At 36.4% G+C, this 12,446-nt stretch overlaps 1 protein-coding gene across 3 annotated transcripts in view; it reads left to right on the plus strand.

Annotated features, from left to right (window-relative positions):
- The first annotated feature begins 1,215 nt into the window (after positions 1–1,215).
- Positions 1,216–12,446, plus strand: part of Hr38 (Hormone receptor-like in 38) — a 28,064-nt gene continuing 16,833 nt past the window's right edge. For 2 of the 3 annotated variants that reach the window (XR_011237238.1, XM_034973931.2), the window contains exon 1: positions 1,216–1,409. Coding sequence is in view for 1 of the 3 variants with exons in the window: in XM_034973931.2 (XP_034829822.1) it covers positions 1,310–1,409 (100 nt within the window). In the remaining 2 variants the exon portion in view is untranslated. Of the gene's footprint in view, positions 1,596–12,446 lie in introns of all 3 variants that reach the window. The other variant, XR_011237239.1, reaches the window with a different exon arrangement.

Raw genomic sequence — 12,446 nt, forward strand, 5'->3', positions numbered from 1 at the left:
CTAATAAACGCTGAAATAATATAGTAGGTAAACCTGTTTTTGTGTCGCTTATTTTAATGCTGTAGTATATATTTATATTGATGAACTCAAAATTTTCTTTTCTTTCATTTGACACACCACTCGATACGATAGTTACCTATAGCAAAAAAAAAATTTTTTTGAAACCCCCACTTTTTTGGGTGCAACATCCGCCTTACAGATTATGTTCCTTTAAAATGTAGCCTATGTCACCCGAACTATACCTAATACTAGTTTTTATACTATCGGCACTCCGAGCACTAATAACATTAACATGTCGGTGATGCAACCTTGAAGTTTTTACTCATCCCAAAATCGCCCAACGCGCCTAAAAAGTTTTCACTTCAAAAAACTGATAAGGTTAATAAAATTTCGCTACGTACCTACGTAGGACGGACTTAAAGAAATCGAAATGTAGAATAACAAAAAGCTTTTGCAAACATGTATCTACCTACATATTTCCATTCCACTTTGTTTCTTTACATAGGTAGGTACTTACCTACCTAAGTATTACTTACTAGACTAGATGATGCCAGCGACTTCATCCGCGTGGATTTAATTTAATAAAAACATCTTTATGAGAAAGAAAATTAGGGTTTTTAAAAATCTCGTGAGAACTCTCTCTTTCTTTACCATACCTATTTCATCAAAATCGGTTAAACTGTTGGGCCGTGAAATACTAGCAGACAGACACTCTTCCGCATTTATAATATTACTTAGTATTGATTATTACATGTTTCCTATTTAGCTGCATATTTACAAAATAAGAGCTATTTCATAGAATGATGTAGAATCTATGGACTGATTCTGGTCTGATCAAACCTTTAAATAAAACAAATAAGAACAGCTTACCTTACCTACTGTGATTATTTTGGTAAACGTAACAAACCCTATAGAAATGAACACGGGGCACGTGTTTGACCGTGAAAACGTGATAGATGGCACCCATGGAACGTTCCGGGCGGGCGGCGGCGGTGGCTATGGCAGCGGTTGCGGCGCGGGCGTACGAAAGCTCCGTACTAGCGATGCCGTTAGCGCAGGTTCGGGCGGGCGGCGAGGCACGAGGCGGCGGCGGGCGGACTGTGGGAGGTACCGTTAGTGACGTCACTGCTATGACGTCGCGGTCGTGACGTCAGGCGCGGCGATATAGCCACCAGCCTCGGCGGCGGCGGCCTCAGTATCGCACCGACCGTCCGCCAGCGCGTATACTTTCGCGCGCCCCTTCGCGATCTCCTCTTACCGACTGACTGTGAGTGAGTGCGCGTGCAGTGAGTGCAATGTGCTCGGCCGCATGAGGATCCTGCTAAGCGAACTGGGACTCTCTGGCGCTTGCCTTGGTCTGACCCTGGAGTCGCGCGCCGATTCTCTGGATCCCGACAAGCCAGCGCCAGGTCAGCGCCCGCTCCACCATCCGCGTCCTTCCAATTCTGTGTTTATTTTCGCTTTCGTTGTGTAGAACCTCTGGGTGCGTAGACTTTGTGTGGAACTGTCGTGAAAATGGCCATAGGCTAGAATGCGAGGTGCGTTGCTGACGCCCTCCAGCCAACACTGTGGCCTAAGACAATTCCTTAGCACACGTACGTAACATTTTTATTTTGTTTTGTTTACTTATTTTTTCTTTTACTTATGTTATTTACTGTTATTTGCCTACATTTTAATTTGCCTTGTACAGTGTTAATTTAAATATATTTTGGTTTTTTAACTGTTCGTCCCAGCTTTATGTGGAAAAACATATTGTTATAAGTAGATATTTCCATTTTTGTCAAGTAGGTACAAAAGGTTTTCTTCTTTTAAAGAAATTTGCAGAATGCATTATTATTACTTGATCGATCATAGAGATTTATAAATATTATTATCAGATCAGGTTTTACGGACGAGCTCACAGTTACCTAGTGACCCATAAAAATGTGGGTAGATGTAACCTATTGTCCACAATAACAAGAGTCCGGTAAATCTGATGGAACTCATCGATTTTCTCTTCAAGCACTCCAAATATAAACTTTAATAAGTATACCTATCTACTTAATTAAGTTAAATCAATACAAATTAAAAACTTACATTGTTTTTGATCAAAAATTCCCCCTTCTTTTTCTTCTCCTTTCTAAAAGTTTCAGTTTCTTCGTTTAAATTCTAATTTAAAGAACTAGTCTACTTTTCCAGAAACTTAATATAACAAATCTTTATAGAGTAGGTAGACCAAGTAACCTTTTAGCAGTTAGAAACAATACCATTACTACCACTTTCAGTATGTTTTACTAGTGCCAAAGGCATAACAGATGCCTTTTAACGGATGCATGCAGCCTATAGAAAAATCCCCAATTATTGGAGAGGTATGCTTCGAAAAATTTAAATTCTTACCTAATAGGGATTAAAATGGAGAATTATTTTAACATCAAACCTTATCAAACAGATATTATCTTTATTGAAAATCATTTCATAACACAAAAATCAATAGGTCATTTAATAATTACAAAATGTATGTAACGTACCTATTTCGTATAAGAACGAAAAGGTAATCAAAAATCAAGCTCTACATCACGAATAGAAACTTCTTATTAAAATACTCATCAGCGGCAGACTTCCGGGTTTTCGCAGGCATTAGTTGACTCCTTATGCGTACCAATCATTAGCAAAAATAGCCTTAAGGCTCAATATTTGTTTATGCAAAAATCTACTGTCTATGTAGGCTTAAGATGTTCAAGTATGACGAAATATATTTCAACAACACCGCGCCGTCGGTCTAAGAAGATATAGATATATATACCTCATAAACCTATGCCGCTTTGTTTTCTGTATAAAGTTAACAAGTTGAAATAAAGCTTCACAAATATGTTTATCAAATTGAATACTGAAAGTGTATCCGAAGACAAACTGTAAGTTGTACCTACTTGTACGTTAAAGTTTAAGGCTGCCACGACATTTAAGTGTCTAGCAATCCATGACGTGATTTTGAATACTATTCTGAATAAAATTAAATAAAAAATGACTTTATACTTTGACGTAAGATTTTTTACACCTTTATTATCTGTTATCTCCCAAAGCCACCGTGATCCAAACAAACTTTCCTCCCAGTGTTAGGGACAATACGAGAGAAACATTCAGCTTTTATAAAATAACGAAGGTCTGGCACGCGCCGGCTCTCTTTCTATAAGTAAACATGCGTCAAATATTTAATTAGAATTATAAATAGACGGTAATTACCTACTGCTTTATTGCTTGCTTGCTTTATTACTGGATTATCGAAAAGGCTTAAAGCCATTTTAAATAAATTTTGTAATTTGCAAGCAATATTTGCAAGAAGCGAGTTAATCAAACTTTAACTTCTAGTACAGCGAAATTAATATTGTTTTTGTCATAATTGCAAGTTAGGTAACGCCAGTATAGTAATATGGGATGCTTATGTCGCGATCGCCTCCGGAGCCGATGGCCTCAGCCGAGTTGCCTTCCACTTGCCCAATAGGTTGTCGCAACCGGCAGACGTTGCACCTGCCACTATGAGATGTGCCTCCGCAAATTGGCAATGATCGCATAATGCCATTTTCGTATCACAATCTCAATACGAACGTTTTCGGAACGATTAACCCGGTTTTATTAATTTAATGTTCCAAACGTATAATATTGGCAAAAAAATTATTCAAGACAGAAAGTCGAAAAATTCATAAAATCGTCACGCGCGTCACGTCAAACTGTTCCAATTAAAACAACTAACTGATTATAACAAAACCCAGATTAAAAACAATTCAACTACAGTGTAGAACAAGCCTTAAAAATGCGGAGGCCAGCTGGTAGTCGCAAAAAGTTGTGATTTCCCCAACCTAAAGTTGTCATAGGTGCAAAATACATATAACACGAAGTAACAGCAGGAAAATTCGAGGATAGGTATATAAATGATTCAATCGTACAGAATCTCGCTTAGTGTAGAGCCATAAAACTTTTACCATTCACTATTTCACGTCCTCCTAAGTGATAAACAATTATTATGAACACTAAACAAACACCGGTTTCCGAGAGAATCCGCACAGCAAAACATCGCTTTCACTTTTGTTATCACCTGATAACTGGCAGACATGAAACGAAATGTATTACACAAAAATATTGGCGATTTTTAATGTAAGTAACGTAACAACTCTATAAAATTAATAAGAAAAACAAAATATATTCGTACACGTAACTTGCAACCACTTTTTGGCCGTCTAATGTTTATTGCCTATCTATATATTTCCTTGATTTAGAATGAGAAGATGAATGTTAATTAAGCCACAAAAACCGTTTTTTAGTTCTTTGATTGTAGTTGTTTGGCTTAAGCTGCTTAGAATAACTATTCTATGAATTACGATGTATTTTTTATCTGAAACTATTTTAGTTATAAAGTCGGCTTTCACAAAAAATAAAAAAGGTAGATTTTAAAAACATTTGCAGAAGCAACTTGGCATGAAACATCTGTTATGTATATGTATAACTACGATTATCTCTCGAAAGCTTTTGGGAAAGCAAGGGAGCATCAGTCATTTTAGAACGCTTTATATTTAAATGAGGGATAGGTACCTAAGCAACGATAAGGCACGCTATCGCCAGCTGTAGTGACGTCAGAATGGAATAAAATCGCACTCCCGTTTTACGTCACACGCCACCCCAGGGTAAACTATTTATGGATAATTGTATGTATCAGAAAAGCATAGAGTTTTAAATACAATAATATTCAAGATCTTTTCGTGTCTGTTATTCCGATAGGAAGGACCCAAGGGAAAGGACATTCCGAACTTTTGATAATTTCAAAACGCGCTCAAAGCTTTCCGAAGAAAAAGTCAAATAGATAGGTAGTCTAAAGTCATTATGAAACGTTTGCTTGAATTTGATGACAAAGTGTATGTAATAAATGATTCATTGCATATTTCTTTTAAACTTTCCTATAACTTAATCGACTTTATCATTATTACGTAATACTCTGGTTTGAGACTAGTGAATCTTTATATACAAAATAAATCTATATTATGTATATAAAAGGGAAAGGTGACTGACTGACTGACTGACTGACTGATATATCAACGCACAGCTCAGACTACTGGACTGGTGGTGCGTAACCCTAATGGTGTTAAATAGGAGTTTAAAATTTGTGTTGTCCACGCGGACGAAGTCGCGGGCATAAGCTAGTACTAAATAAATACTAAATAAACTAATGAATAGTCTTATTGTAACGGGATATTCAAATAGGCAAAAAAAAAACCAATATTACAATGTACACTTGCCAACTATGGTTTAACTACACAAGACGCTCGTATGGTGCCATCAGGGTGCAGTACAATGATGCCTACCGCATCCTGATGAAACTACCACGATTTTGTAGTGCGTCCATCATGTTCGCATCAGCAAGAATGCCCGACTTCTTCGCGATTATTCGCTCCAGAATAGCTTCCTTTTGGGAGCGACTACGCCACTCTAATAATGAGATTCTCCGGGCGATGTGTGAGCACTTGGATGTCGCCATCTACCGGTATTGGTTGACGCAGCATCGCAGTGCGAATCGAAAATAATGATAGAAATACTATACAATAATACATTATTGTACTTATTTTTGTTATTACTTTTACTGTAGATTTTAATTATTTTTATTTTATTTATAATTTTATTGACTTTTGTAATAATATGGGTACATTTTGCCTGAAATAAAGAACATTATTATTATTATTATTATTAATATCAACTACTTAAAACACTTTCTCTGTATAGTATATTATGTAAACGATGTGAAGTCATCAGGATCGCCTTAGGTACTAATCGGTGTTCCCATAGAGAACACCGATGTACCTACATACTACCTATATGTACCGATGTACACACGATGTACTACGGGTGTTCCTCAATGTAAATTCTAGGACTAATGATTTTAACTAAGGATTTTAAGCTTATTTCGTGGTTTCACGACATATTTTAATGTAGATAACGGGTACAATGAACATAGCACGATTCATTTGAAGTTTCTATTTGTCGATATTTCAACCCAATTGCACTTGGGTTGAAATATCGACATTAAAATTCTAGGACCTTTTTCATGTTTATTATTTTACTATTGCGTTATTTAGATGGTCAAAATTATCCTTATTTCTGACGAAGGTCAAGAAGATGAAGCTGAATGAAAGGACGAGGGAGTGAGTCTTCTAGAGTAGCCCATTTAAAATCCGGCGTGTCATGGTTGCCTCAACAAGCGTTCGGAATGCGTCATGACTTTTTGAAGAAATAATTTAAATTGGGAACGCAAATGCATGCGCCTTTCAAATTTCAAGTGATCTGAAATTCGAATTGATATCGAACTAAAATTACTATTCTATACTTACTTAGTTTAAAATTTTCTAAAAAACCAGCCAAGTGCGAGTCAGGCTCGCGCACCGAGGGTTCCGTACAGTACAGTCGTATTTTTTCGACATTTTGCACGATAAACTAAAAACTATACCTATGCATAAAAATTTAAAAATCTGTTTTAGAATGCACAAGTGAAGCCCTTTCATAATATGATACCCCGTTTGATATATCTTACTTTGAAAATTTAAAACACTAAATTATTAGTAGGTACATGACCACAATTTTTTTTGTTCACAAATTCACGGTTTTAAATTTTTCCCATTATGTCCCCTATAAGACCTACCTGCCTGCCAAATTGCACGATTCTAGGTCAACGGGAAGTAGGTACCCTGTAGGTTTCTTGACAGACAGATAGACAACAAAGTGATCCTGTAAGGGTTCCGTTTTTCCTTTTGAGATACGGAACCGGAAAGGGAAAATAAAATTAGATAGGTAGGTATCTAGCTATCTACTTATGATTTGTAGTGTAGCCGTTATCCATACTAATATTATAAATGCGAAAGTGTGTCTGTCTGTCTGTCCGTCTGTCTGTCTGTCTGTCTGCTAGCCTTTCACGGCCCATCCGTTCAACCGATTTTGACGAAAAGCTTGCATCCCGGGGAAGGACATAGCATAGGTTACTTTTTATCCTGAAAAAACAAAGAGTTCCCACGGGATTTTTGAAAACCTAAATCCACACGTACGAAGTCGCGGGCATCAGCTAGTTTTATTTAAATATAACACGTAGACAGATTACTCTGTCTGCGAACAGATTCATGAACTAAAGACAAAATATGAACTGTTGATAGTGCTATTTTATCATACTTTGAGGGTTTCAGCCAAATCAGTTCAGTTATTGAAAGAGTAATTCTAGTAAACATATAAACGTTCACATTTATAACATAAGTTTGATTAGGAATTAGCACAATATACCTACTTAATTACTTTCACAAAATTCACATTCTTCAAATTCGCAAATTCCATAGTTGCATAGTTAGTTCCATTGTTGTTTTTTTCACTCTTTCGTAGAGTTGTCTCGTCGGAAGCGGAACCTATTCTGATAAATGCCATCAATGTTATGTTGTGAAATACCAGCTCTTCTGCCACCAGATGAAGCAATTAACTGTGGTGAATTTTTCATATTTTTTTTTTGCACTAGAACACTTAGGGTCTCCACGGCAAACTTTATCGAAAATACTTAAGATTCTAATAGAAACAGCTAAAGCTGGTTAAAATTACCTCCATTGGAAAATCCGCAGCAGCCTATTGCATATTTTTAGCTTTACTTTTCATACGGCTCTAGCGTTTTCTGTAGCGGAATTACGTCAGAGTCTAAAAATACCCGGGTGGCGTGGAAAAGCAGCAGTAAAGGGGGTGTCGTGGCAGGCGCGAGCGGCCTCGGCCTCCGATCGAGCGACGCCCGTGACGTCATGCGCCGCGTTACGTCACGCATCGACCCGCCCCGCTTCAAGGACGCCCTTGCTTACCGGCTACCGACTTCCTTAAACTTGTTACTTCATAATATTACACTCAGTCGAGCCTTCGGACTCTAAGGTTACAGCCACAAAAACATTACGCTGAAATGTTTCTTGAAACCTGTAGGTAAGTAACTCGTAGATATAAAGTTATATTTTATCATATGAAAAACCTTGATCATTCTGAAAGTAGGCTTTTTAAAACTAGTAGTTAGCAAACCCAAAAATATAACTAATAATTTTGTTTATTATTACCTGGCAGCCAATCAAACCAAGAATAAGAAAATTCTCTAGCCTTCCACGCAACTCATCTATCGAAAGCACTGACCCAAGAGTTCTCCCGGTAAGCCACATAGGTAATCTATATTACAATATTATGCCTGAAAGAGTTTATTGTTATATAAAATCTTTGTGTGGTCTTATTACGGAAAAACTTAAAATCTCTTATACCACGACATTTTTAGGACCTACTACTATAATAAATTCTGAAAAGCTTTATCATACAGCTTTTCCCGGTTTTATCTATAGTCAAAGTCAAAATCAAATAATTTATTCAAATTGGATAGGTATTATAGATGGTAGTGCTAATGTTATAAAGAGGTTTTTATTTGTATGTAGAGGATAATAATGTCAATTCGATTCTGGAAATACTTTCACTATCTTCATAATATTATTACCTAGAGTAGCTGATGCCCGCGACTTCGCCCGCGTAGATTTAGGTTTTTTTAAATGAACCCTTGGGAACTCTATGATTTTCCGGGATAAAAAGTAGCCTATATACCACTCTCCAGGCATTAAACTATATACCCATGCAAAAAAAATCACGTCGATCCGTTGCTCCATTGCGACGTAATTGAAGGACAAAGCAACAAACCTAATCCAAGGAATCAACAAACCAGCAAACACACACACATAATATGGGTAGTGATTATCCACGAGTGTAGGTACCTAAGTGTCGCAAATTGCTATTGCACTGGAACCATGTCTCATTAACATATTATATTTAAGTTAAAATATACCTACCATCAGCTCGCAACTTTAGTCTAGTGCTGACGCCACTAAAATGGCGGCCACGCGTATTAGCGATTTGCGAGACTTATATCTACTAGGTATAGAATATAAATTATATCACGCGGATAAAATCACGGGCAAAAGGTAGGTAGTATGTATTATAAAACAGTTTAGTTTATCGAATAAACTATAAAGAAAGAAAGAAAAGACGTTTATTTATACAATTGTGCCACACATCACAACTTCACAGCAGTAAGAGCTGGTTATTCCGGCGATTCTTCCACCTGAGAACAAGCAAAAGAAGCGCCGGAACAAACTGTCATATTGTGTGGCACAACCCGAAAAAAGGGTCCCAGCTCAGCATTATGCTGAGTACTACATACTTGATAGGTCTTTTCATGATCCGGGTTAATTTTGCTTTATATATAAACTGTCTCTGTACGTTAGCAAAAACAACTTGTTAAGCAAATTTTGTTCATTAAATAAATTATTAAACTTATACCTCGGTCAGCATATTAGTCTGGCCATTCAACGAGGTAACGCTGCCAGGCGTTCTGGGCACCCTGCCTCGTTGCGGTGGTTTACGTTCATTTGTTTAAATACGTTTTAGTGATATCTACAAATTGTATTAAAATTAATTAAGACTCTACAGAATTTAAAAAAAATTATTGATAAATAAATTGTATTACAATTAACTGCCTGCTCTTTGATGAAATTAATTAGTTGTTTACAAGTCTACTTACCTTATTATTTTTCTCGGCTCTTTTATTGGGTCGTATAGGAAACAAAATTCTGGAGAGTTCTGACATAAAATATTTTGTAACTTTTCTTCTTTTCTCTTCTTCCAACGTTCCAACATTCTTTTCTACTCCTCTCATAAAAGCAATAAGGTCGGATTTGCATGCATAGGTAGGTAATCTTGTATTATCTGTCTTGTGACGCAATAAAGTATTTCCATCTATGCTAAATTAAACTGGTTAAGTGCGAGTCGGGCTCACATACGAAGGGTTCTGTACCATCATACAAGAAATAACACATTTTAATAATTGTATTATTTCTTTATATAATTTTGTAATTTAACCACAAACTCGGATTTCGATTTTTTTTCTCACTTGTGCTATTAACTCAGCTATAATAAATACAATGTATAATAAATACATTATATCTGCCAAATTCCGTGATAAAAAGACAGATAGACAACGATGTGATCATAGAAGGGTTCCTTTTTTTCTCTGGAGATACGGTACCCTAAAAAGTAATAAATCAGGGCGGTACAGAGTTTGCTATTAATACGGTTATGGTAAAAATTCACACGCTTCAAATTACTATAGAGAGAGAGCCTGCGCAGGCCAGACCTTCGTTATTTTATAAAAGCTGAAAGTCTCTCTGTATTGTGCCCAACACTGGGAGGAATGTTTGTTTGGATCATGGTGGGTTTGGGAGATAACCCTTAATATTTTAAAAGTTTAAGGGTGTCAGGCAGGGGGTTGACACGACACTAAGTGTCTGGCAATGCATGACGTGATTTCTAATACAATTCCGAAGAAAATATAAAAAATTAGACTTTATACTTTGACATAAGATTTTTTACACCTTTAATTACCTACCTGTTATCTCCCAAAGCCACCATGATCGAAACAAACATCCAAACAATCCTCCCAGTGTTGGGGTTCTCTGTGTACGCAGAGAAACTTTCAGCTTTTATAAAATAACGAAGTTCTGGCGCGCGCTGGCTCTTAGACCATTACTGATTCAATGCGAAGATTATAAATAATGTAATAAATAAATACGTTTATCTCTGATTATGTCACTCTGTCCTAAATAAAAGGACGAGCTTTTAAAAACGTATTAGTGCCAAGGTATTGCTGCGTACAAATGCAATATCTGGACTGAATAGTGCATTAGGTTCATGAATAACTTGGCTAGTAATATTAAACGCATTCTTACATTAAGTACCTATATGGCGAATTTTTAAAATCTAACCGTTTCGCTCCAGTCTCGCACAGGCGATTTTTCGAGATTTTCCATTTAATTACTTCTTTTTACTTATTAATTACTAGCTGATGCCCGCGACTTCGTCCGCGTGGATTTAGATTTTTAAAAATCTCGTAGGAACTTTAACTACCTACCTATATCCATGCAATAAATCACGTCAATCCGTTGCTCCGTTGCGACGTGATTGAAGGACAAACCAACAAACAAAGATACTTTCGCATTTATAATATGGGCAGTGATGTTGTTGGTTGTTTTGTTATGTTATGTTTTTATTTGAATAAGACGTGTTGTCTTACAAAAATAAATGAGCTACTTAACACCATTCACCAATTCTAAACTAAGAAAAACCGGCCAAGTGCGACTAAGAAAAGAAAATTTATGCCTCAGATTTAAAATTGTACCTATTTATCTAATACAAGCAAAATAAAATGATTAGAAAAAAAATAAGGGTCAAGCCACAGTCAAGCATTCAAACACGTGTAAAATAAATAAAATTGGTATGGCATTGATTTAAAATATTAGGTAGATACTCGTTCAATAAGACATACTGAGCAGTTCGCCTGTGATATTGATTGCCTATTCAGATCATCAAAGTTCTGAGACATTATTTATATAAAACCAGTTTTCTTAATTATTATTCTTGCATAATATTTTCGCTCCAAAAATATAATAGCATACTAGCAGAAGCATTCGATGTTTTGTACGGAAACTTTATCATAATCGAATTAACTAACGATACTATCGATGATATTATTATGTAAAAAAACCGGCCAAGTGCAAGTCAGGCTCGCGCGCCGAGTGTTCCGTACTACAGTCGTATTTTTTCAACAATTTGCACGATAAATCAAAAACTATGATGAATAAAAATAAATAAAAATCTGTTTTAGAATACACAGGTAAAGTCCACAGGTTTCATATGATACCCCACTTGATATAGGTAGTTGTCTTACTTTGAAAATTGAAAATACTAATTATTCGTTCATGATCGCAATTTAGTTTTTTTTTGTGCGATGTAACCACAAATTCACGGTTGTCAGATTTTTCCCTTATGTCTGCTATAAGACCTACCTACCTGCCAAATTTCATGATTCTAGGTCAACGCAAAGTAGGTACCCTGTAGGTTTCTCGACAGACCGACAGACAGACAACAAAGTGATCCTATAAGGGTTTCGTTTTTCCTTTTGAGGTACGAAACCCTAAAAAATCGATCGAGTGCGAGTTGGCTCGCACAAGGGTTTCGAATCATCGTACAAGAAACAACACTTTCTGTTTGTGTAGATCGGAGTCGTATTTGAATAGGTACCTACCTATACTGTCAATTTCGTTTGTGTCCGCTGTGGGTATGGTTTCCATATTTCAGTGCCCGTTTATCTTTAGAAGTGTGAACCCGGACCTCCCGTACCGGAGGTGGATGTCTTTTAAGCACTGAGACATCGCCGCTATAAAATTAAAGTGCCACTTGCATAACAATTACTATAACCCATATTGTAACCGGGTGGATTTCATAGACACGTTTCGTTTAAAACTAAAATCAAGAAAATGAAACAAGTTTCCGCTTATCAAGTTCTTAGATGATTAGAAACATGAATAAATTCAAATTTATTCTTCCAC

The sequence above is a fragment of the Maniola hyperantus genome, chromosome 1, assembly GCF_902806685.2.
Source record: "Maniola hyperantus chromosome 1, iAphHyp1.2, whole genome shotgun sequence".
NCBI classification, from domain to species: domain Eukaryota; kingdom Metazoa; phylum Arthropoda; class Insecta; order Lepidoptera; family Nymphalidae; genus Maniola; species Maniola hyperantus.